This window comes from Schistocerca serialis, chromosome 3, assembly GCF_023864345.2.
Source record: "Schistocerca serialis cubense isolate TAMUIC-IGC-003099 chromosome 3, iqSchSeri2.2, whole genome shotgun sequence".
NCBI classification, from domain to species: Eukaryota; Metazoa; Arthropoda; class Insecta; order Orthoptera; family Acrididae; genus Schistocerca; species Schistocerca serialis.
The window spans coordinates 1,013,187,589-1,013,212,250 of NC_064640.1; the positions used below are offsets into that span (position 1 = coordinate 1,013,187,589).

Below are 24,662 nucleotides of genomic sequence, written 5' to 3' on the forward strand. Positions count from 1 at the left end.
GTTTGTGGTAGCTGCCACTGCTTTGTTAATGTGTGATGCAGTTGAAGTATATTGCATTTTTGGTAGATAGAGGTTGGACAAATGCCTGAAAAAATGAGCAATGATGATACAGGAAGTAGACGAATCTGATGAAGCAGATGGCTGAGCTATCACAGAATATTCCCATGTTATGAGGGCATGTGGACACTTTACCTACTTTAATGGCAGATAACAAGTAGAAAATGTGGACTCGCTGGGACAGAAGAGTTATAAGCTTCATTCAGTGTACCTGTTCCTTCTGTGGATTCCACTGCAGCTAGCCTGGTGCCTCCTTTCTCGAGTAGAGCGATTATGAATGTGTCAGCATTTATTGACAATCTGGAAGCTGCTGTCAGTCTGGGTAATTGGTAAGACGAAGTATGTTTGTACATGACCAAGTTAAGATTGGTGGACAAAGCAATGTCAGTTTTGTACAGATAAATAGATAGTCACATAGTACACTCAGCTGATGATCTACAATTTAGTTAAACTATAGTAATATAACATTGACATAATCAATTGCAATTGTTCAAACGTAGCAAATAAATAACAATCACTTAAGAACACACTCAATACATTTTCCTTCCGGTCATATAGAATTCTTAATATTAGAAATGCACAGCAATCCTTTGTTGTCATTAATCAACACCGTCATTATGGATAACTGTTAACGATCAATGCAGCTGCTGGTATCATAGGGAGCAGCTTAGGAACAAACTGTTATTTGGTACACAATGCCTTAAAATTTGGCAAGATTGGAAATTACTGTTTCTGATGGACTTCCAGAACAAACAGAATTTTGGATTACAGAAAATGTTGCTCGTAATAGGTTTACGAAAATACATGTAACTATTATCCTTACACAAATGTGAATCATCCTGTTTACATACTGCAACTTAAAGTGAATTACACGAAATTATCAGTTACCGAGTTAATGGATCAATGCTGCTGTATGTCATTTTGTACAGAAAAATTAAAAATAACAAAAGTATTTAGTCGAAGTACACAATCTCTAAGTAGTTATGAAAGAATTTACAATGGAAAGTGGCAACCTCTATTAACTCCTATTCAATTACCACACAAGATAATTAATTTCAAGAAACATAAAATGAGTTTCTTGACTGCTGGGAATTTGCACTATTGAATAGTACATGTGCTTATACTGAAATATGTCTCCGAGCTCACCTCAAATTTTCAGGGTCATATTGCCTTGAATATTTTCAGTTAATGACTTTTCTAATTTTCTAATTAACATGCTCTCTAAACAAATTGCTCAGCTTGATGAGGGCACCTTGAAGACAAGAATGGTGACGGATGAATTTCCAACACCGAATATAACCAAACAACTGATACGCTTAGATTATATGTTCATCCTGTAAGTCCTAAATGATGTGGTTTCTCATGGATGCAGATCAAGTAAGGAAACTTACCTCAGTTTACAAGAAAAATTAACACAATATGTGTCATAAATGTGTAAATATGTACACACTTAAATACATAAAATAATCCCTAGGTGGTTGTACTAAAGTGTCTAAAATGAAATAACATTGTTACATGAAGTCACATTTACAGTTATGTGGTATTTACTATTAATAACACACAGATAACTCAGAACCTTATGGGAAAGTATACAACTTTCATTACCACAGCTGTAATCATCAGAACATTTGTTCCTTCAGACATTCGTACATGTCTGAAGGGCATTGTCACCATCATTAACTTTCATGATTAAACGATGAAGTAAACAAAGAGAGAATTCCTCAACTACAAAAAGCCTATAGAATCACCTGGCACAGATACAATAAAATATCTATCTCCTGGAATGAAAACCATGGCATCAGCAACACAGTAATTACACCATAAGCAGTTTATACATTGCTGACCTTGACAACTGGATGTGAATCACTAATTCAGGGCACAGAAAAACAGAAAGGAAGAGTGCAAAGAAAATTTTTGGCCTGTCTGTATAGGAGGAATATGGATTATAAAGGAATCTTATCAGCATACTAAGAAAATCTGAAATTTTCAGAATGAATAATGACAGCTGAACCAAAAGATATGTTGTCATTTGTATAAAGGTTAAGAACAACTGTCTACTTAAAACTGAAAGATATTTTCTGGAAATTGGCATCACAGGTAACATGATACAGCACAAATTTAAATTCAGAACATTTGTCAATTATCATTAATCTGTGGAGACAAACCAAGAACTAGGACAAATAGAACGTGAAGAGGAGAACCGAAGAGAAACTTCAGTGAGATCACCAATGCAAATTCATCATCAGCTAAATAAGTTCAATTGTGCTGACAAGTTATGCATATCTGAACTGCATGTACTGCGCCTTTCCAAAGTTTAGTGGTGATGAATTGGATACATAATTTATTAATGTCCATGAAAATTATTAGCTTCTTTAAAACTATTCTTTTCTTCCTGTTTATCACATCTTTTATATTACCTGTAAATGGCACAAATTTAGCATCTGTCAATGTCACTGATGAAAGATCATTAACAAATGCAAGAAAAAATAACAGACATAGGATGGAGCCTTCTGAGATATCACCTCCTAAAACCCTTCAGTTCCCATTACATATATGTAACGTATAGTCCAACACTGCCTATAAAGCCATAATATGCTTGAAAGTATGTTGTTTGAACTGTTTTGACAGTGAGATTTACAATTTTTTTTTAAAATTACTTGTAGCTTGTAATTTCTTACCTACGGAATTCACAGTACATTCTCACTGTAAACCAAAGTTTAAATAGTCTTCTCAATAACAGCAGTAACAGTACCCTTCAGAAATTTTTTACTGTCTCTTGAGGAATACATTATTTTTCTGATCAAGGTTTAATGTCCTGTTAACAATGGTGGTGTTGGCAACAGATCACAAGTTCAGGATGAGCGAAAATTAATGAGTAGATCAGCTATGACCCTGAAAATTCAGGTACTTGCTTGATGTTATTTAGGATAACTATAGAAAATCTAGACTGAAGTGCCAAAGCAACTGGTACAGGCATGCATATTCATATACAGAGATATTTGAACAGGGAGAATATGGCGCTACGGTCGGCAATGCCTACATAAAACAACAAGTGTCTGGTGCAGTTGTTACCTAAATTACTGCTGCTACAATGGCAGGTTATCAAGATTTAAGTGAGTTTTAATATGGAGTTATAGTCGGTGCACAAGCGCTGGGACACAGGATCTCCGAGGTAGCGATGAAGTGGGGATTTCCCCGTACGATCTCCTCATGAGTGCACCGTAAATATCAGGAATCCGGTAAAATGTGAAATCCCTGACATTGCTGCGGCTGGAAAAAGATCCTGCAAGAACGGGACTAATGACAACTAAAGAGAATCGTTCAAGGTGACAGAAGTACAACCCATCCGCAAATTGTTGCAGATTTTAATACTGAGCAATCTAAAAGTGTCAGTGTTTGAACCATTCAACGAATAATCACGATATGGCCTTATGGAGCCAAAGGCCCACTCGTGTACCCTTAGTGACTGCAGAAGACAAAGCCTTATGCATTGCCTAGGCACATCAACACGGACATTCGACTGTTGACAACTGGAAACATGCTGTCTGGTCGGACGAGTCTCGTTTCAAATTGAATCGAGCCGATGGACATGTACGGGTATGGAGACAACCTCATAAATCCATAGACCCTGTACATCAGTAGGGGACTGTTCACACTGGTGGAGGCTCTGTAAGGGTGTGAAGCGCGTGCAGTTGAAGTGATACGGGACCCTTGATACACCTAGATACGACTCTAACAGGTGACATGTACCTAAGCACCCTGTCTGATCACCTGCATCCATTCATGTCCGCTGTGGATTCCGATGGACTTCAGCAATTCCGATAGGACAATGCGACAGCCTACACATTCAGAATTGCAATGTAGTGGCTCCAGAAACACTCTTCTCAGTTTAAACACACTCACTGGCCACCAAATTCCCCAGATATGATCATTATTGAGCATACCTGGGGTGCCTTGCAACACGCAAGAGATCTCCACTACCTCATAATCTAATGGATTTATGGGCAGCAGTGTAGGATTTATGGTGTCAATTTCCTCCAGAATTACTTCAGACATTAATCAAGTCCCTGCCACGTTGTGGTGCGGCTCTTCTGCATGCTCGTGGATGCACTACATGGTACTAGGTAGGTGTACCAGTTTCTTTGGCTCTCCAATGTAAAATATGACGGCCAGGTGAGAATTCTGAACACACTTCTCTCAAATGTGAATCTAGTGTCTTAATCTATCTGCACCTCACTCACAAGGAACTCCTTGAGTGCAAGGTCTTTAGTAAGCCTCATTTGAAAGTGTTGTGTTAACAGTTATGACAAGGCAAATATTAGCTGCTAATGACTTGCCACCTGCATCAGGAGGGCAACAGAAAATGTGTCCCTGGCTAGTGCAGAAATCAACCTTCTATGGGATGTATGTATTAAACTTCACAAAATAATCATAGTCAACATTCAAAAGAAACCATTAACTTGCACCATGAACACCGAATGAAAAACAGTGCGCCACAGTGATCACGAAGGTTCGCACCATCAAGTTTGAAGGTGAACTCCTCGAGAGTTACAAACCATGCAGAACGTTCAGCTAGGTAGTCACTCTTAAAGCATGCATATAGAATCATATTGGTGTAACAGGGTGATGAGAACTGTTGGAATGTAGCTGAATGTGGAACAGTGTGTCATGGAGATTATCATGAAACTGGCTATCCTTTAAGGCCAAGCTATGTTTTACAGTCATGGAAACAAGAAACACCCAGAGGCTGAATTTGTCCAGTGGTTAGATAGTATGAACTCCTTTTCAGGAGGCATAGTTTGCTCTAAACGAGAGTGATTTTTATTCGCAGGCCAGGAATCGAGCAAAAACAAGTTATTTTGCCTAGCTCTTGGCCAAAAGCAGTGCTCATACCATAGTAGTAGTTCTCTTAGCCCTTTTCCCCACTCTTGCTGCTGTGACGTAAATATTCCCTACTGCCAATGCAAAATCATGCACACAAGAAAGAATCGTATGGGGCAGAGTACTTCCACCTTCTTGCAGCACAATAAATAACTTTCCCACCAATTTACCATCCAGATTAACAGTCAGTATAATTGTATACAAATGCATTAAGGCATTGATATTAGTTGATCCAGATATAGCTCTGTTGGTACCTTTAATTTCCAGGGTTTCTTCCACATGCATTTCCTCTTCAAATCTCGATTGATCGCAGTTGCTAACAAATTCCTTACTGAATAACACGATAAGTTTGTTTATCTCATCTGCAAATTTTTAGGCTGATTCCACAGTTTGCTACGTGTCATCAGGTTGATACTTCGTTTGAAATTTCATTACCTTTACATCTTCCAATTCTGTAGCACTCTTTAAAGTTATGCTACCATCCACTGCTTCCAAATCATTGTAATCTAAATTGCACGCAATTTGATGTGCATAATGAACTAGATCACTATCGTAGACATCCTGTAAATTGTATTGAACATCCCTGCGATGCACAAACAACAGTTTTTGTAACAAGTGTACCTTGTCCGCCCTTGAACATCTGCAATTTTTATGTACACTACATGGTCAGATTGCTGCAAACTTATTTAAATCTGTTCATATGATTTTTTTTACATGCTACATATGATTTTCCATCCACAGCCACAGTTCCCACCTCCAGTGTTATCCAGTTATGGACAATTGCTGTCCAAGAAGCTGATACTAAACACAATTCTGCACATCGAAGATCATCAGCAGCATGATAAAAAACAATTATGAACAGACTTCGAATATGTCCATAGCTATATTCACTATGTAGTGCAAAAGAGAAATCATACATAATCAAGGGAGGACAAGGCACACTTGTTACAAACACTGGCATTTGAGCATTCAAGGATGCTCAATACAATTTAGAGGATAGACACGATAGCAAACCTACTATGTTATGCACATCAAATTGTGCGCAGCATAGATTACAGAAATTTCAAGGAAAGCAGTGGATGGCTGCATAATTTCAAACACTGCTACAGAACTGAAAGACTAGAGATAATGAAATTTCCAACAAATCACCGACTAGATGCACAGTGAACTGCAGATACGGCCCGAAAATTTGTAGATGGGATAAACAAACTTATCCCATCATTCAGTAAGGAATTTGTTTTCAACTCCAACCAATCGAGATTTGAAGAGGAAATGCATATGAAAGGAACCAAGGGGTTAGGGGTACCAAGAGAGTTGTATCAAGGTCAACTAACATCAGTGCCTTTAATGCATTCATATACAAATATGCCCGCTGTTAATCTGGATGTTAAATTGTCTAGAAAGCTATTTATTGTGCTGCAAGAAGATGGAGGTGCTCTGCCCCCCACAAATCTTTCTTATGTGTGAGATACTGCAAGGGTAGCAGGGAATACTTATGTCACAGCAGCAAGAGCGGGTAAACAGGCGTAAGAGAACGACAACTATGGTATGAGCACTGCTTTTGGCCAATTGTTGGTCAAAATAACTTATTTTTGCTCAATTCCTGGTCTTCATATAAAAATCACAAACTATGCCTCCTGAAAAGTGTGTGACATTGGAGTTCATACTACCTAACCACTGGGCAAATTCAAATTCAGCCTCTAGATGTTTGTTGTTTTCGTGCCTGTAAAACATTATGGCACTATCTGTAGTTACACCTTAAAGGATAGCCATTTTCATGATAAGCTCCACAACACACTGCTTTGCATTCAGTTGCATTCCACGACATTCCAACAGTTCTCATCACCCCATTACACCAATATGATTCTATATGCATTATTTAGGAGTGGATACCTAGCTGAACGTCATTGGTTTGTAACTCCCAATGAGTTTGCCTTCGATCTTTATGGTGGGAACCTTTGTGATGACTGTGGCATACCATTTTTCATTCGGTGTTCATGGTGCAAGTTAATGGTTTGTTTTGAATGTTTGTTGAAGTTTGACTATGTCTATTTTGTGAAATGTAATACGTACATCCCACAGAAGGTGGATTTCTGCACTTGACAGAGCCTTACTTTGTCGCTCTCCTGATGTATGTGGTTGTGCTCCTTGTAAGTCAGACCTATGACATGAACCACAAAGACACACTTACAATGAAATCAGCAGTGATTAATTAGCGTATAGAATATAGCTATGTTTGAATTACATTTAATGACCCAAAACAATTATAAAAGATATGGCTCATAATCAAGAAGCCTCTGTTTAAACAGTGCAGGGTAATGCTATTTAAACATGTGCTTGCTGCATGATCTTAGCATTTTGAGTGCTCCATGTGATGGACTATGTTCAAAAAGGTTCATAAGAGGGACATTCAGTTTTCTGACTGACAAACTCCTCATTTATTTCTACACCTCGTACAAAAACGTAAGATTATAGCCAAAAATACAATGTAGTAGTGCAAGTTTCTGTTATGCATGAGTATTGAAAGTGTTGCAAAGGCTTCTATTGTGTCACTAAATATCTGTAAATGTCAACAAGGTCAGAGAAATGTGAATACTTCCGTGCAATGACCATTTATGCCTTTGAATTGGGTTTGAGTGCAAACCAGTACTACGAGTGATTGCATATAGAATTTTAAGATTCTTCTCCTTCAATGGTCATAGTACTGGTGGTTTAATGAGCATACAAAATAAAGAATTATCTTTAATATTAATGTTCATTTGAGCACTTGGCCACAGCTAATACATAAGAAATTATATTTTGTGCTTGTAACATTCATTATGCTGTGACTATGCTTGCCTGAAACACCCATTGCATTGGGAAAATGGCAGTGTAGTCTGGTCCTGCATCTATCTCATACTTCCTGAGTCAACTTCTTACAAGGGAAACTCCCCATCACCACCTGCCCCTGCCCCCTCAGATTTAGAGGTAAGATGGCCCATGGACAGCCTGTCAAAAACTGAATGCAGATCAAGCATAAAAACAGGAAGTAGTTGTACTGAACAGTGAAAAAAGAAGCAACATTGAAACAGTGAACGGTCCAAGCTCAAGATATGCAACATCAAAGAAACCGCAGTGATCATGACATTGTGGACTGCAATGAGGGAGATCCGGGTTCACATCTCCCTCGTGCCCCATTTTCTTCACAAAATTATGAACTGTCCATCCTGATGTGTCTGTTCACTATATTTAAATTTGTGTCTGCATTGTGTTGTAACATCCATTTGCAACAGCGAGGTGTAAGGAAAGGACCTCCAGACATATGTACCCCCTATTTGTTCTACACAAGTAGCACATGTTATGACTCTTGCGTTCTGTTTTGGAAGAGTGGTGCGATTGGGAGTTGCCCTTGTTAGAAATCTGTGCTGTGATACGAGTAGCTCTAGACTAATACTCAGTTTCATAACAGTTCTCCAACCTAGTGAACAGTTATGTTTCACTAAAACACGTTTGACAGAACGACAATGACCAAAAGTGACTGGTGATGGTTAATTCTTTAGCGGCAAATAAAACTAATATTTATTTATTGGTGGAGCAGAAGTTAAAACTGTCATGGACCACTGGCAATAATCAAGCATTTGAGTCTAGTGCAACAAACAGATAAATACCTTTCCACAAGCTCGACAATGATGTCTTCTTTTGATAACGCTGAATTTCACATTACACAGCATACAATTCTGTGCATCAGCATCAGGTACCCAGAAAGGTGGATATTTTCCAAGGTTTCTTTCTTCTGGAGATAAGGTATGTGTAGTTTCACTGTTTGCTGGTGGTTTTTGAGGAACAGGAGATGATGGCAATTCCACTGGTGATGATTCAGACATCTCAGGTGATGAATGTGAATCACTTTCAGAGGACACAGTACTTTGGACATCTGTTGCTCGAGATTCTTCAGTTAAACTGCATTTTGCAGGAGTTTCAGCTTGTGATCCTAGAAAAGAATAAAAAGAAAAATGTGAGATAAAACCATAATACTGCCAATCGTAATCATACACTGAAGCACCAAAGAAACTGGTATAGGTATGCATATTCAAATACAGATAGATGTAAATAGGCAAAATACGACACTGCAGTCAGCAACGCCTATACAAGACAAGTATGTGGTGCCGTAAGCAAGTTTGAACGTGGTGTTATAGTTGGCACATGAGTGGTGGGACACAGCATCTCCGAGGTAGTGATGAAGTGGGAATTCTCCCATATGACCACGTCACGAGTGTACCGTGAAAATCATGGATCCGCTAAAACGTCAAATCTCCGACATTGCTGAGGCCGGAAAAAAGATTCTACAAGAACAGGACCAACGACAACTGAAGAGAATCATGTCAGTGTGCAAACCACTCAAAAACCTCATCGATACAGGCTTTTGGAGCTGAAGGCCCACTCGTGTACCATTGATGAGTGCATGACACACAGCTTTACACCTCACCTGGGCCCGTCAACACTGAAAGTCGACTGTTGATGGCTGGAAGCACGTTGCCTGGTCGGACGAGTATCATTTCAAATTATATTGAGGGGATGGATGTGTACAGATATGGAGATAACCTCATGAATCCACAGACCCTGCATGTCAGCAGGGGACTGTTCAAGCTGGTGGAGGCTCTGTAATGGTGCAGGTGTCTGCAGTTGGAGTGATATGGGACCCCTGATACATCTAAAAGGTGACACGTACATAATCATCCTGTCTGATCACCTGCATCCATTTATGTCCATTGTGCATTCCGATGGACTTGGTCAATTCCAGCAGGAAAATGTAACACCCCACAGGTTCAGAATTGCTACAGAGTGTCTCCAGGAACACTCTTCAACGTTTTAAACACTTCCGCTGGCCACCAAACTCCCCAGACATGAACATTATTGGAATATCTGGGATGCTTTGCAGCATGCTGTTCAGAATAGATCTCCACCCCCTCGTACTCTTACGGATTTATGGACAGCCCAGCAGGATTCGTGGTGTCAATTACCTCCAGCACTACTTCAGACATTAGTCAAGTCCATGCCACATCATGTTGCGGCACTTCTGCATGTTCACAGAGAGCCTACACGATATTAGGAAGGTGTACCGGTTTCTTTGGCTCTTCAGTGTAAAACCCAAACAACTCAAATATCTCTCTCTCTCTCTCTCTCTCTCTCTCTCTCTCTCTCTCTCTCTCTCTCTCTCTCTCTCTCTCTCTTCCCCCCCCCCCCCCCCCCAAATCCATCCCCCTTTTTCCCTTCAGTAACACAGGCTAACTGTATCATCTCTTGAAAGATTTTCAATGTGTTAGCGAAGATATCTGCAGTAGGCAATAAAAACAAGGAATGTCTAATCGACAGGTGTCTAACAGTGCAACAAATAATACTTTTGACTGCCCCTCATTGGGTAAAGTGTAATTAAAATCACCAGTAACTCAATGCAGGTACAAGACACTGAGAATCTAAAGCTGGAAAAGTGTTGAAAAAAAAAATCTTTGCTGCTGTGAAACATGTCTCTTCCACTGAACATGTGCTCACAGCTCTTATGTATGGTATGTATTTTAGGGCACATATTTATTAGACTTTTTTGCTTCGAATGATTGTTCCATTCATATCCCTGAATATTCATTATTCCTCCTGGGACACACTGTATATAAATGATCTGCTATTGTGTATCACAAAAGTTTATCTGGTTGTCTTTGCTGATGATGCAACTATATAATAACAAAGTTAATCAAGAAACTTCAACATTTGAAAATATAATTTAAATTATGCTGAAACATTAACTGCCTCTCCATAAATGAACTTTTACAACCAGTGACATTCATAAATAATGGAGTTGGACAAAAATATGGATACAATGTGAGAAACGTATGTTTGAACATAAATGCAGATGCCAGCAAAGCATTCTGGTGGCGATGTTGTATTTGACCACAAACGGCACTTGTGCAATGCCCTCAATATGGAGAGAGTGTCAATCAGGGTCAGAACAGTGGTTTGCATAGTTTTGAGTGCATTACGTTAGAGCTAAGTGATTTCAAACTTGGGCAAATTGTTGGTTCTCATATGCTTAGGCGACAAAGACAGCCACAATTTCTGATGTTTCAAGAGGTAACGCATTGAAATTTATATTGCATATGGGGACAGTGGAAAAACATCATCCACTAAGTCATAACATGGAAGAAAGCGTGTGTTGAATTATCATGACGGACAAAAAAAAAATAAGAGGATGACAGCTGCAAAAGTCACTGCACAACCGTATGTCATATTCACTAACCTTGTCAGTAGCAAAACAGCATGAAAGGAACTCCATAAGAAGGGTAGTGCACGATGAACTGGAATTCCAAAATCCCCCAGCAGAAAACGTGGTGCCAAAGCCATAAAACCTGGAGTATGGAGCAATAGAAGAAAATCCTTTGGTCAGGTGAGTGTTGTATCAAAATGTTTCCAACTTCTGACCAAGTTAACATTCGGCATATGCCATCCCAGGCCTATGACATGGCCTGCTTGCTGCTAAGAGTGAAACATTGCAGGGGTTCAGTAACAATTTGGGCAGCCATACCAAGGATTATGTGACCATTTTGGCTGATCAGATCCATCCCACAACAGAATATTTGTTCCCCACTGGTGATGTTATGTTACATGACGACAGGGCATCACCAAGGACATGTTTTGCGAGCACGAGGTTAAAATGTTGCATCTCCCCTGACCACCTCTGTTATCAGATCTCAATACTACTGAGCCTTCGTTATTTACTTTGGAGAGAATGATGCATGATCGTTATCCATCTGCATGATCGTTACCTGAACCACTATTTTGCAAGAAGAAGAGTATACGATTACCTTGAAAAACTTATTTATTGACACTTTCCGAGATGATTGGACACTGTTTTGAATGCCAATGGTTTTCCTACACCGTATTAGACACGGTAATGTCTTCTGTTTTTGGTGTTTCCATACTTTTCTCCACCCCTGTACAATATCAGAAGGAGAAATAATTCACTCAGCTTTCGTGCAGTGGAGAAAGGAGTGAAGTAATTACCCATAAAAATCTTTGCCCGTTAACCCACTGATGTGAATTTCATGCATAATAAAACTAACTTAAAATACTAACAGCTTCTTCTTGACAGCTTCTACTCCATAAGTGTATTCTGAGTGTTTAACATGGTAATGGAGGAACATGCAAAAGAGAGAGAGAGAGAGAGAGAGAGAGAGAGAGAGAGAGAGAGAGAGAGAGAGAGAGAGGAGTAGAGTTTAAAAGTGGGTTGTTATTTATGTCAAGGACAATCATGTAAATAGTCAACACATTGCCATATATTGCACTGAGAGTGTATTACATATGTAAACTAATGTTCCACACAATGAGGAAAGAGTGCAATTATTATCCATGGAACATGCAAATAACTAATTCTTTATGATCATGAGCCACTGGAAAAATGTTATATTTTTACTGGATTAATAAAACAGAATACAATGCCCTGCTGATGAAGTGCACTAGTGTCACTGAAACCTATTCTCCATTAATACTATAACACAGAACTGCAGTGGGGGAACAAATCAATTGGTGTATTCAGCACACAATGATACTCTTGATATAATTTGAGCAACCAATACAAATTATTACTTTTTAAGTCATCAAGAAAATCAGTGGAGAGCTCAAAAATATTTTGAAGTATGAAACTAGGAACTTTAGGTGAGAAAATCATCCATTTCTTTTTACTACAAAACAATGTTTATATCACAATAACAGGCTAAAGTCACCAAAAGTTTAAGAATAATGCAGTTGGGAACACTGCACGCAAATGTTAGATTTTCAATAGTTAGATTTTCAATAGTTTATGAATTACATAAATTTTCACTTCCACAAAAAAGGGCATGTAGAACAATAACCAAATTTATTTATGAACAGGCATATATCCACAAATCAGCCGTTTATGAAGTAGTAGTAGTTGTTGTTGTTGTTGTTGTTGTTGTTATCTTCTTCAGTCCAAAGGCTGGTTTGATGCAGCTCTCCATATTACTCTATCCTGTGCAAGCCGCCTCATCTCCAACCTACATCCCTCTGAATCTGCTTACTGTATTCATCTCTTTGTGTCCCTCTACAGTTTTTAACCACCAAACTTCCCTCCAGTACAAAATTAGTAATCCCTTGGTGCTTCAGAATGTGTCCTACGAATTGATCCCTTCTTTTAGTCAGGTTGTACCACCAATTTCTCTTCTCCCCAGTTCTATTCAGTACCTTGTCATTAGTTATGTGATCTGCCCATCTAATCTTCAGCACTTTTCTGTAGCGTCTCATTTCAAAAACTTCTATTCTCATCTTGGATAAACTGTTTATCATCCATGTTTCATTTCCATACATTTCCGTACAAATACTTTTAGAAAGGACTTCCTGAAACTTAACTCTATACTTGATGTTAACAAATTTCTCTTCTTTAGAAACACTTTTCTTGCCATTTCCAGTCTACATTTTATATCCTCCCTAATCCGACCATCATCAGCTAATTTCCTTCACAAATAGTAACACTCATTTACTAATTTAAATGTCTCATTTCCTCATTTAATTCCCTCAGTATCACCTGATTTAGTTCAACTACATTCCATTATCTTCGTTTTGCTCTGGTTGATGTTCACCTTATATCCTACTTTCAAGATACACTCTATTCTGTTCAACTGCTCTTCTAAGTCCTTTGCTGTCTCTGACAGAATTACAATGTCATTGTCGAACCTCAAAGTTTTTATTTCTTCTCCCTGGACTTTCATTCCTACTCCAAAATATTCTTCTGTTTCCTTTACTGCTTGCTCAACATACAGATTGAATAACATTGGGATAGGCTACAACCCCACCCCACTCCCTTCTCAACCATTGCCTCCCTTTCGAACCTCTCAACGGCACTTGGTTTCTTAAAAATTGTAAATAACCTTTGGCTCCCTGTATTTTACCCCACCACCTTTATAATTTGAAAGGCAGTATTCCAGCCAACATTGTCAAAAGCCTTCTCTAAGTCTACAAATGCTATAAACGTAGGTTTACCTTTCCTTAACTTCTGTGATTTCCCTAAATCACTCCAGGCAAATGCCGGGATGGTTCCTCTGAAAGGGCACGGCCGACTTCCTTCCCCATCCTTCCCTAACCCGATGAGACCGATGACCAAGCTGTCTGGTCTTCCCCAAACCAACCAACCAACCTTAACTTCTCCTCTATGAGAAGTCGTGGGGTCAGTATTGCCTTGCATGTTCCTACATTCCTCCAGAATCCAAACCGATCTTCTCCAAGGTCGACTTCTACCAGTTTTTCCATTCTTTGGTAAAGGATTCATGTTACACACTAAGAATTGAATTAACTCAAAAAGGGATGTGCCAACATGTCCACGCAAAAAAAGGTTGCAAATTATTTGTTGCTCTCAGTTAACACAAAGTAGCACCTGAACATCAAATTTTAACAGCCAATAGCATTAAGTTAGACCAAAAAATTAGTGGAGAGCAAAGTTTCTCAGCACAGCACTCATGAAAAACAGGTATACTTCTAGCTGTCAGTAGCTAGGTGATATTTCCACAAGTTTGACCTAGAATGTGTGGCAATTTTCCTATGATGGCAGTGCCCTCATGAAGAATTTATTATAAGTTAAAGCAAGTATTATGTTTATTGCCAGTTTATTTCTTTTAATTTCTGGCGACTGTATAAAATAAACCAAATACATAACAGTAAAACATAGTGGCACTCAACCAATAACCAGTTCCTTCAAACCTGAAGACCTTACAGGCTTTCTTAGGGAAATCAAACAATTACCCTTAGTTTATACTGGAGATGGCCATGATCGCATGTACACCACATCAATTGAAGGGAAAGGGAGAGGGTTTTGAATGGACACCTGTCTGTCACACAATTTTCCCAAAACTTATAGACTGCCTTAAATTGTCAACTGTACTAGCAGCCTTTGACCCCGATTGTATTTTTATCCTCACAGCATATGCATTGCCATATGGCAAGGGAGCACTGCTCCCCAAAACTATGCCGCTGAGACTGAGTAGTCTACTACATATGCACTCGAGATGTTAACAGCCCACTAGAACTACACTCGTGTTGAGTGTGAGGCACTCACGACTACGAGTGCCACAATTATGTTCCATTGACATAACCACAGTACCAAGCTCCACATGACAGATTGTCGTAATGTAAGATACAAATAACAGTATGACCATAATGAACCAAAGTTTATTCTCCTTCCCCGTACATGCAAACAGTTGAGAACATAAGACACAGACATAGAAACAGTCCAGGTACTGATACAAGCAGTCACTGACCATAAGTAGCAAGACAATATGTGAGCGAGTGCCTGCTGAACTGCAGTTTTAATGTTTAAATGCGGAGGGGGAGGGGGGGGGGGGCGATCTGTATAAGGCCCGGTGTGTGCTATCCCATGCCATGCGCCCAAGTCTTGTGGCCAACAGCAGGCAGCCTCTGGTGGCCAGTCCACACAGATGCTGTTGGAGAAATATTTGAAGTTTATGATGCTGTGGTGCGTATCCAAATATTACATACAGGGTTACAGTACAGACCATAATGTTCTGGGCCAAAACATAAGCCTCCAGAGAAAACAGTACAACACTTCAAGCACTGGGTGTTGCTCATTAAGTGCCTACAGTTATCAGAATAATCATCACATCAGCTCATTAGTGTAGATGGGTTATTGTGGTTACCCACAGGACCTGATGCTAACTTCAGTAAGACTGCTAATTCGTATTTCCACATTGATAAAGCCACCCAACATGAGGGTACACAGTTTCCTGTTAAATCATACCAAACAGTGGAAGCCACCAATAACGAACTTTTCCTAGAGCAGGTCTGCTCCTTTCAAGTCAGGACTGACCTGCTCAACTACAGTTGTCAGTTCCTGCACAACCATGCACAGATTACGAATCATGGCACAGAATGTGCCAGGCAGATGCAGTCATCCACCCTGCAACGAATAATGACATGTGATGCATCATCATAATCCCACACAAGCTTTGGCAACATTTCTACAACAGCAGGTGCAGTTTACAAAATTTATTACTGCACCAATTTGTACACCATGTTATTAAACTGGTTTATAAGCAAAGAAAAACACAGTTATGGACAAATAAAATCATCAACAGTAAAAGGAAATGACAACATTTCTGATAAAGTGTTAACTTCAGAGACAGAACTCTTAAAAATTCATTACAGAGAGGCAAATTTGAACATCTGCCTAGAAAAATCACATTTTCAGCAAAGAAGAGTCCTTTGAGAGGAAAAGAGAATAGTTGAGTTATTTTGGTGTTCATGTGTCTCACAATGGGGCCAGTGACAAAAAAACCAGAATAGTAAAAGATGTGGGCAAAAACAATGTGAATCACATAAGAATAAAATATTAAACACTTCTGTAAAATAAGCAATCAGCTACTGAAGTCCTCCAAATCTTTCCCTCAATGTGGGAAGTAATTTGAATGTCACATATAATTTTGAAAAATACACCACTCAGTTTACATCAAACCTGATTATATGGGGAGGAATTGGAAAAGCCAAAATGCATATTGTGCGTATTGAAGCCTACTTAGAGAGGTGAGGGAATTGCCAAAGGAGGTCTCTGAACTACATCTACACTCCTGGAAATTGAAATAAGAACACCGTGAATTCATTGTCCCAGGAGGGGGAAACTTTATTGACACATTCCTGTGGTCAGATACATCACATGATCACACTGACAGAACCACAGGCACATAGACACAGGCAACAGAGCATGCACAATGTCGGCACTAGTACAGTGTATATCCACCTTTCGCAGCAATGCAGGCTGCTGTTCTCCCATGGAGACGATCGTAGAGATGCTGGATGTAGTCCTGTGGAACGGCTTGCCATGCCATTTCCACCTGGCGCCTCAGTTGGACCAGCGTTCGTGCTGGACGTGCAGACCGCGTGAGACGACGCTTCATCCAGTCCCAAACATGCTCAATGGGGGACAGATCCGGAGATCTTGCTGGCCAGGGTAGTTGACTTACACCTTCTAGAGCACGTTGGGTGGCACGGGATACATGCGGACGTGCATTGTCCTGTTGGAACAGCAAGTTCCCTTGCCGGTCTAGGAATGGTAGAACGATGGGTTCGATGACGGTTTGGATGTACCGTGCACTATTCAGTGTCCCCTCGACGATCACCAGTGGTGTACGGCCAGTGTAGGAGATCGCTCCCCACACCATGATGCCGGGTGTTGGCCCTGTGTGCCTCGGTCGTATGCAGTCCTGAGTGTGGCGCTCACCTGCACGGCGCCAAACACGCATACGACCATCATTGGCACCAAGGCAGAAGTGACTCTCATCGCTGAAGACGACACGTCTCCATTCGTCCCTCCATTCACGCCTGTCACGACACCACTGGAGGCGGGCTGCACGATGTTGGGGCGTGAGCGGAAGACGGCCTAACGGTGTGCGGGACTGTAGCCCAGCTTCATGGAGATGGTTGCGAATGGTCCTTGCCGATACCCCAGGAGCAACAGTGTCCCTAATTTGCTGGGAAGTGGCGGTGCGGTCCCCTACGGCACTGCGTAGGATCCTACGGTCTTGGCGTGCATCCGTGCGTCGCTGCGGTCCGGTCCCAGGTCGACGGGCATGTGCACCTTCCGCCGACCACTGGCGACAACATCGATATACTGTGGAGACCTAAACGCCCCGTGTGTTGAGCAATTCGGCGGTACGTCCACCCGGCCTCCCGCATGCCCACCATACGCCCTTGCTCAAAGTCCGTCAACTGCACATACGGTTCACGTCCACGCTGTCGCGGCATGCTACCAGTGTTAAAGACTGCGATGGAGCTCCGTATGCCACGGCAAACTGGCTGACACTGACGGTGGCGGTGCACAAATGCTGCACAGCTAGCGCCATTCGACGGCCAACACCGCGGTTCCTGGTGTGTCCGCTGTGCCGTGCGTGCGATCATTGCTTGTACAGCCTCCTCCCAGTGTCCGGAGCAAGTATGGTGGGTCTGACACACCGGTGTCAATGTGTTCTTTTTTCCATTTCCAGGAGTGTATAAAGGATCATGGGATGGCTGGTATAAACAGCACACCATGGTCTTCAGTAAAGCACACAAATTTGGTTTCCTTGTAATTGTACAGTAAGTGTGGTTTGTGAAGAGTGGCCCATGTCATGAGCAACTGAAACCACCACCAAGGGCAACCCTTTTGTGAATGTTGCAGCTCCTTGGTGAAAGTATGTTGTTATCTTTGAAATGTGTCTTCTTGAGATACAAGCAAAACAGTCTTCCCTGTGCAAAAACTTCAAAACACACACACACACACACACACACACACACACACACACACACACACACACACACACACACACACACACAAACAAACTATGAAAGAATGCTCTGAAAGGGATACAAATTGGTAGATGTGCAGTACATGTAAAGACAAGCAAACAATTAAAATTTCAGAAAAATATCATCATTTGTTCAAGAGAAAGAGCTTCACAAATTGAACAAGTCAATAATGTTTTGCTCCACCCCTGGCCCTTAAGCAAGCAGTTATTCAGCTTAGCATTGATAGGTAGAGTTCTTGGATGTCCTCCTGAGAGATGTTGTGCAAAATTCTGTCCAACTGGCGCATTATATCATCAAAATCCCAAGCTGATTGGAGGGCCCTGCCCCAAATATTCTCAATTGGGGACAGATCTGGCGACCCTGCTGGCCAAGGTAGGGTTTGGCAATCAGGAAAACAAGCAGTAGAAACTCTCGCCATATGTGGGTGGCCATTATCTTCTTGAAAAGTAACCCCAAGATGTCTTGCCATGAAGCGCAGCAAAACAGGACACAGAATACCATCGACATATCACTGTGCCATAAAAATGCTGTGGCTGACAACCAAAGGGGCTCGGCAATTAAAAATGGCACCCAGGCCATCATTTCTAGTAGTCGAGCCGTATGGTGGGCGACAGTCAGGTTGGTATTCCACTGCTGTCCACATCTATGGACATGTCTTTGCTGGTCACCAGTGCTCAGTTGAAAGCGAGCTTAATCATCTAAAACAATTCTACTCCAATCAAGAAGATAAAAGGCCACAGACATGTCTGGAGATGCCCCGGACAGTGGTGGGTACCAACTTCACTGTTGCCCATCACAGAGTGCAACAACCATGAGTGATGGTCTGCAGTGCCATTTTGTTTCATAGCAGGACCCCTTTGGTTGTCATCTACAGCACCCTTACAGTACAGCAGTATGCTAATGATATTCTATGCCTCAGAAGCCATCCTGGGCTTACACTTCAGCAAGATAATGCCTGCCTGTACACAGCGAGAGTTTCTACTACTTTTCTTGTCCTACCTTGGCCAGCTAGGTCACTGGATCTCTCCCCAGTTGAGAATGTTTGGAGCATCATGGCAAGGCCCTCCAACCAGCTCGGTATTTTGACGATCTAATTTCCCAAGTGGACTCTATCAATTGGTGTCTAGCTGAATAACTGCTTGCATAAGGGCCAAAGATGGAGCAACACATTACTAACTTCTTCAATTTGTGAAGTTCTTCTTTTGAATAAATCAAACAATTTTTCCAAAATTATAACCATTTGTTTGTCTGTGCATGTACATAACATCTACCAATTTTTGACCCATTCAGATAATTCCTTCATGGTGCATTCCTTTCTTCCTTACAGTGTACATTCATATTGAACTAACTTACAGGATCCATTTAAGCATTTTCATGAATTCAAGATTGTGGTGTTTTAGCAGCTCACTGGTTCTTCAATTTACATGTTGAGCTCCATTTCCGACCAATTTCCATGTGACGTATGAGGTTTCTCTCTCGATATTTTTGAGGATTTTTCCCATCTTAATGTGGGTTTTACTTTGGCTATACCTTTTTTTTTCCTTTCTTCCTTGTAAGGAAGGAGAGAAATATGGAGTAAAAGGTACAGAAGACAAGGAAATGAGCTAAATCCTTTTGAAAATAGCCATCCTGTCATTTGTGTTACACTGTTTAGGGAAACTATGGAAAACCTAAACCTGGATGGTCCAAGTGTGTACTAAACTCAGGTTAACCTAAATGCGAGTCCAGTGGCGTAAGTGCCTAGCCACATTACTTGATCTCTTCCTGGAGGAGGAGTTGTGAGTGGACGTGAGATACACCACTTCTGTTTACTGGGGGCTGATGGCCAGATGTCATTTTACTTGGGCCACTGCCTTTAACTAGTGGGGGGTCTCCAAAATTTGTCATTGACACCTGTGGACGTTACTTCATACGTATTTATGTATATGAAGGTTGTGCTTACGACACTGTCAGTTTCTTTCTCCTTACTGCTACCCCTATTTATAAGTATGGATGCAACAGCACGCATACCTAATATGTTCTAAAATGATGTCTGATGTTGGGGGGGGGGGGGGGGGGGGATTTCGCAATACTCATATCTCACAAATCTACTGATGATAAAAAGGTAGGGTCAAATATTTTGGATAGGCTTTGGGCTAGGAACCATTTGTATACCCAACAGAAGGACCATCTTAGTGTCACTAGCCTGCAGTAAACGGTCAAAGTATGAATATTACACACTTTCTCCTGCTTAGGCAAATACAGAAAATCAGTTGCTTCTTTTTGCATTTGGCATGGTCTACAGTGTGCTTGATGGGATTTATGGAGGCACCATTAGTTCATGGGCAGTTTCTCAGAGAGGGGGGAGGGGAGGAGATTATTTTTTTTCCACTTGTGGACAACAACCCAGCTGAGGATTCCAAATGGCTGTAATTTTTATGATATATTCCTAAGATCGCAATCTCTAATAACCTTGAAAATTTTCTTCATATCTTTATCCATTTCCGAGATACAGAGGTTCAAATTTAATCTACTTCCGTAAGTAAAATCTGGTACGAGGTGAAATCTAAATAATAAAGAACCAAAACAAATTACTCATATTTCTTATGCATTTACCTAAAAGAGCCATTTTCAAAAATCTTTATTTGTTTTTGAGAAACACCCCAAAACTTTGTTTTTTTTTTTGGGTACCAAAACCCAGCCGCAGATTCCGAGACAGCTATGAACAGCAAATGCAAATGCACACAAGCATCGTCATGTAGGTGGGGTCTTCCTCAAACCATTCTGACCGTTCAGGAAATGTATGGCTGTGCTTTGTCCCACTGAAAGTACTGGTTGACTGGAGAATGCACCTCAGTTTATAACAGGTCCTGTACTGTTCAACTGTAAGAGACCATGTCAGATGTACTGGACTTCATTTCATCCCCAGTAAACTGCCTCCACATCTGCATCACATGCCTGAATAATATCATCTTGACTATCAGAATGGGTCAGATAACCTGTTTTCTGACATACTTACACCCAGCCGCTGGCTGGTATGGGTCATCAGCCCAAGCAAACTTTGTTTCCGCATCAATTGTTTAGTGCCTGGAATAGTAGGCTATATGCAATAAATGATGATATTGCAAATAGTGCATTTAACTGACACTTTATTAACACAGCATGTAAAGAACAAAGTTCAACATAATGTAGATTCTGATTGCCATAACTAAAAAGGTTACTCCTGATCTGGTATGAATATAGTGAAGTCAGAGTCTGTTGTGATGTAGGTACAGGTTCACATAGCATAATACCAGTTTCGGAAGACACTGAATCTGAGGAATGCCAGCATCAGAGGAGGCACAGGCTCAGCCGGTGATTGCTGGCAGATCAGTGTGCATGCAATTGTATACTTTCTGTGGATGGCTGCAGAAATATTGGGTCCGGGGAAGGTCAGCATCTGATGAAGCAAAGGCTCGGAGAGTGATGGCTGGTGGATCAGTGAGGGGCAGATGGCATGAGCTTTGACTGATGGAGAGCTGGGCGCAGCCAGTGTAAGGCCTGGAGCATGAGCATGAGATTACGCTGCTTGCTTGCAATTGGGCAGCATCTTTAATAGGCAGCAGACGTAAGGACACATGGTGGCATATGGTGAGCAAGCACATGATGCATGGATGTAAAATGGTACCACAATCTCAGCACTGCTGTCATCAGGGTGTGCTCTGCTTGTGGGGGAGGTTGGCATCTGGTGGTGCCTGCTGATGGTTGACTTGTCAATACGCATGCTCATATTTGTTGGCTGTATTGTTGCCAAGCATGTGGTGTGCTTTTATTTCTCAGCACGAGTACTGTCTCCATTATAGAAGATCCTGGAGAAAGACTACCCACTGGTTGTGGGTGTTGTGCTGCAGACAGAAGTAGCCGGCATATGACCAGCTGTACGGCAAATTGACCCTCGCTTGCATTTAGTGAATATTTTTGTGTCTCATTTCAGGTATGAATTTTTTAAGGAATATCTGGAGGAGTCTGCTAAGGTGGTATTGTCGATAACATTTTTGTTCTTTATGGAGGCAGCATGGAATAGTGTGACACTTTACATAAAAAACTTAATACATTCCATGCAAAGATTTCTTTCTCTGTTCAGCATCAGATTAACAGGACCTTGCCATAATTAGACTGAAGGATTACCTTAAATGGTGGGAAGGTAGAGTTTGACATCTATAGAGAAGAGTCTACTACTTGTTTAGTTCTGAATATGGCATCAAACTACACATTTAAATCTAAAACTCCTGCCTTCCAGTCCCTCCTAAACAGATTAAATTATGCTACCCTAACATTGGAAGCTTCATACGAAAGGGTATTTGGTGTAATAAAGTATATTGCCATGCGTAATGGGTGTCCGGGGTTTATGACAGAAATGGTTCAAATGGCTCTGAGCACTATGGGACTAAACATCTGAGGTCATCAGTCCCCTAGAACTTAGAACTACTTAAACCTAACTAACCTAAGGACATCACACACATCCATGCACGAGGCAGTATTCGAACCTGCAACCGTAGCGGTCACGAGGTTCCAGACTGAAGTGCCTAGAACCGCACGGCCACACCGGCCGGCATGACTGAGAAACTGAATTAAAAAAATACTAGCGATATGGTGCGGACCATAGGAGGTAATCACTCTAAAGGCAGTACAGAAACAGAAAAAGAACAAGTTTTATAAGATTCCATATCACATATATGAACCTGAGAGGATTGGAAAGAAAGTGGTGTCAGTCAACATAGCTCCAGCATTTTTTCCATAAGTCTTCAAAAAGGATCTATTCTCCTATTCCGGAGTGTATCGTAATGAGTGCGATAAAAGCCAGTTGTGTAAGAGCAGATAAATTGGCCAGACAGGCAGGAATTTTGACAAAAGATTTAAAGGGAGTTGGAACACCCTATCCCGACAATGTTAATTTTATTTACTTGGCTTCCCTGTATTACAGGAACCAATGTAGCCATTGACATTAAACTATATGTTCCGAGTCTACTGAATTACAATAATTGCATTTCAGCCACTGCTTTCCGAACTACAATTTTTTAATTACACAGTTAAAATTTTGTGTACTTTTTTGTACATCATCCTAAATAATTTTAATTATACATAACATTATGTTCTCTCTGTTCAGTAGACTCAAGATATGTATGTTATTACTCCCCAGAAATTTGAATTCTCTACTCGAAGTGGTTTCTGAGATTTAGGGAAAAATGCTACAGAAAATGTAAATTTTCAGGAACGGCTTCTAAAGTTTCAAAAGACTGTAACTCACTTAATATAGGCTTAATTTTTTTTTTATTTTTAGTCACTCAGATGCACCCTGCATCATACTGTATATCATCCTCTTGATCTTTTTCCAAGTTTTTTCTTCTTTTCTTCTCTCTGGACCACTTAGTGGCCAACTGTACTGCATACTCTGCTTTATCAATGCAAACCTTGTCCATCCATTCAAGTTCTCTGATGCAGTTTGCTAAAGGATTAATTCCCATATGCTGTAGCACTTTCACCCTACCAATGTTGCCATCATTAAAAGCAATAACAGCATCACTGACCTCCTCAGTTTAATATCTTCATTCCAACAAAAACATTTTTTGGTAAGCAAGTCCATACAAGATTATTGAACGACTCAATGGGATTTTGAGTCTACCCATGTGGACGCTTCTTCAATAATTCAGGATTTGCCAGGTCTCTGTAAATAGGCTTTATGATGTCCAGGACTGTTGCTGGGATGGAATGTTTACGGCTGTATGGACTGTTTGAGTACTGGGCATTGCAGTAATTGCACCATGAATCAGGTCCAAGAGGGCAAAGATGGTGACTGGTTTTTCATCAATTGACCGTCTGTGGAAGAAGGTAACCCATACTGCCTGCTTCATTTTCAACAAAGCCTCATTACTATTTCTAATGGTCATCCCATAATACTGCTGTAGTTCATCAATCATTTTGTCTGTCAACTTGCCTCTTATGGTTTTACCATCAGAAATTTTCTTGTCTCTCAAACTTTGGTTCAACTTCCTTAACCTGGTACCCATCCTCTTCTGGACATGACCAACATGTAGCGGCTACTACACTGTTATATGCTTTTGAGTCTCCATCACCTAATAACTTAGTGTAACACACTCCCCTTTCGTTCATAGATCGATTAAAAATTTCAGTAGCTGCAAAGGCCTCCATACCACAACTTGTTCCTTCATAATTTCTGTCACAGATATGCCCTTCTTCATTCCCTGATTTACAGTTATAACAATGTTTGGTTAAAATCTGGAAATTATTACCTTTCCAGTATCCACACTGGTCACTGTAGCAACAGAATTCTTAGAACTGTAGCAGTGCTTCTGCCAAGTAGCATCAAAAGCTACTGGTATGTCAGTCATACCATCATTTATTTCAACAGCTTC

At 40.7% G+C, this 24,662-nt stretch overlaps 1 protein-coding gene across 1 annotated transcript in view; it reads right to left on the bottom strand.

Annotated features, from left to right (window-relative positions):
• The window catches only part of LOC126471471 (zinc finger FYVE domain-containing protein 9), a 429,993-nt gene that overhangs the window by 247,448 nt on the left and 157,883 nt on the right, over nt 1-24,662 (bottom strand). Inside the window, exon 4 of the mRNA XM_050099668.1 lies at nt 8,586-8,908. Within this exon, the coding sequence (XP_049955625.1) occupies nt 8,586-8,908 (323 nt within the window). The remainder of the gene's footprint in view (nt 1-8,585; nt 8,909-24,662) is intronic.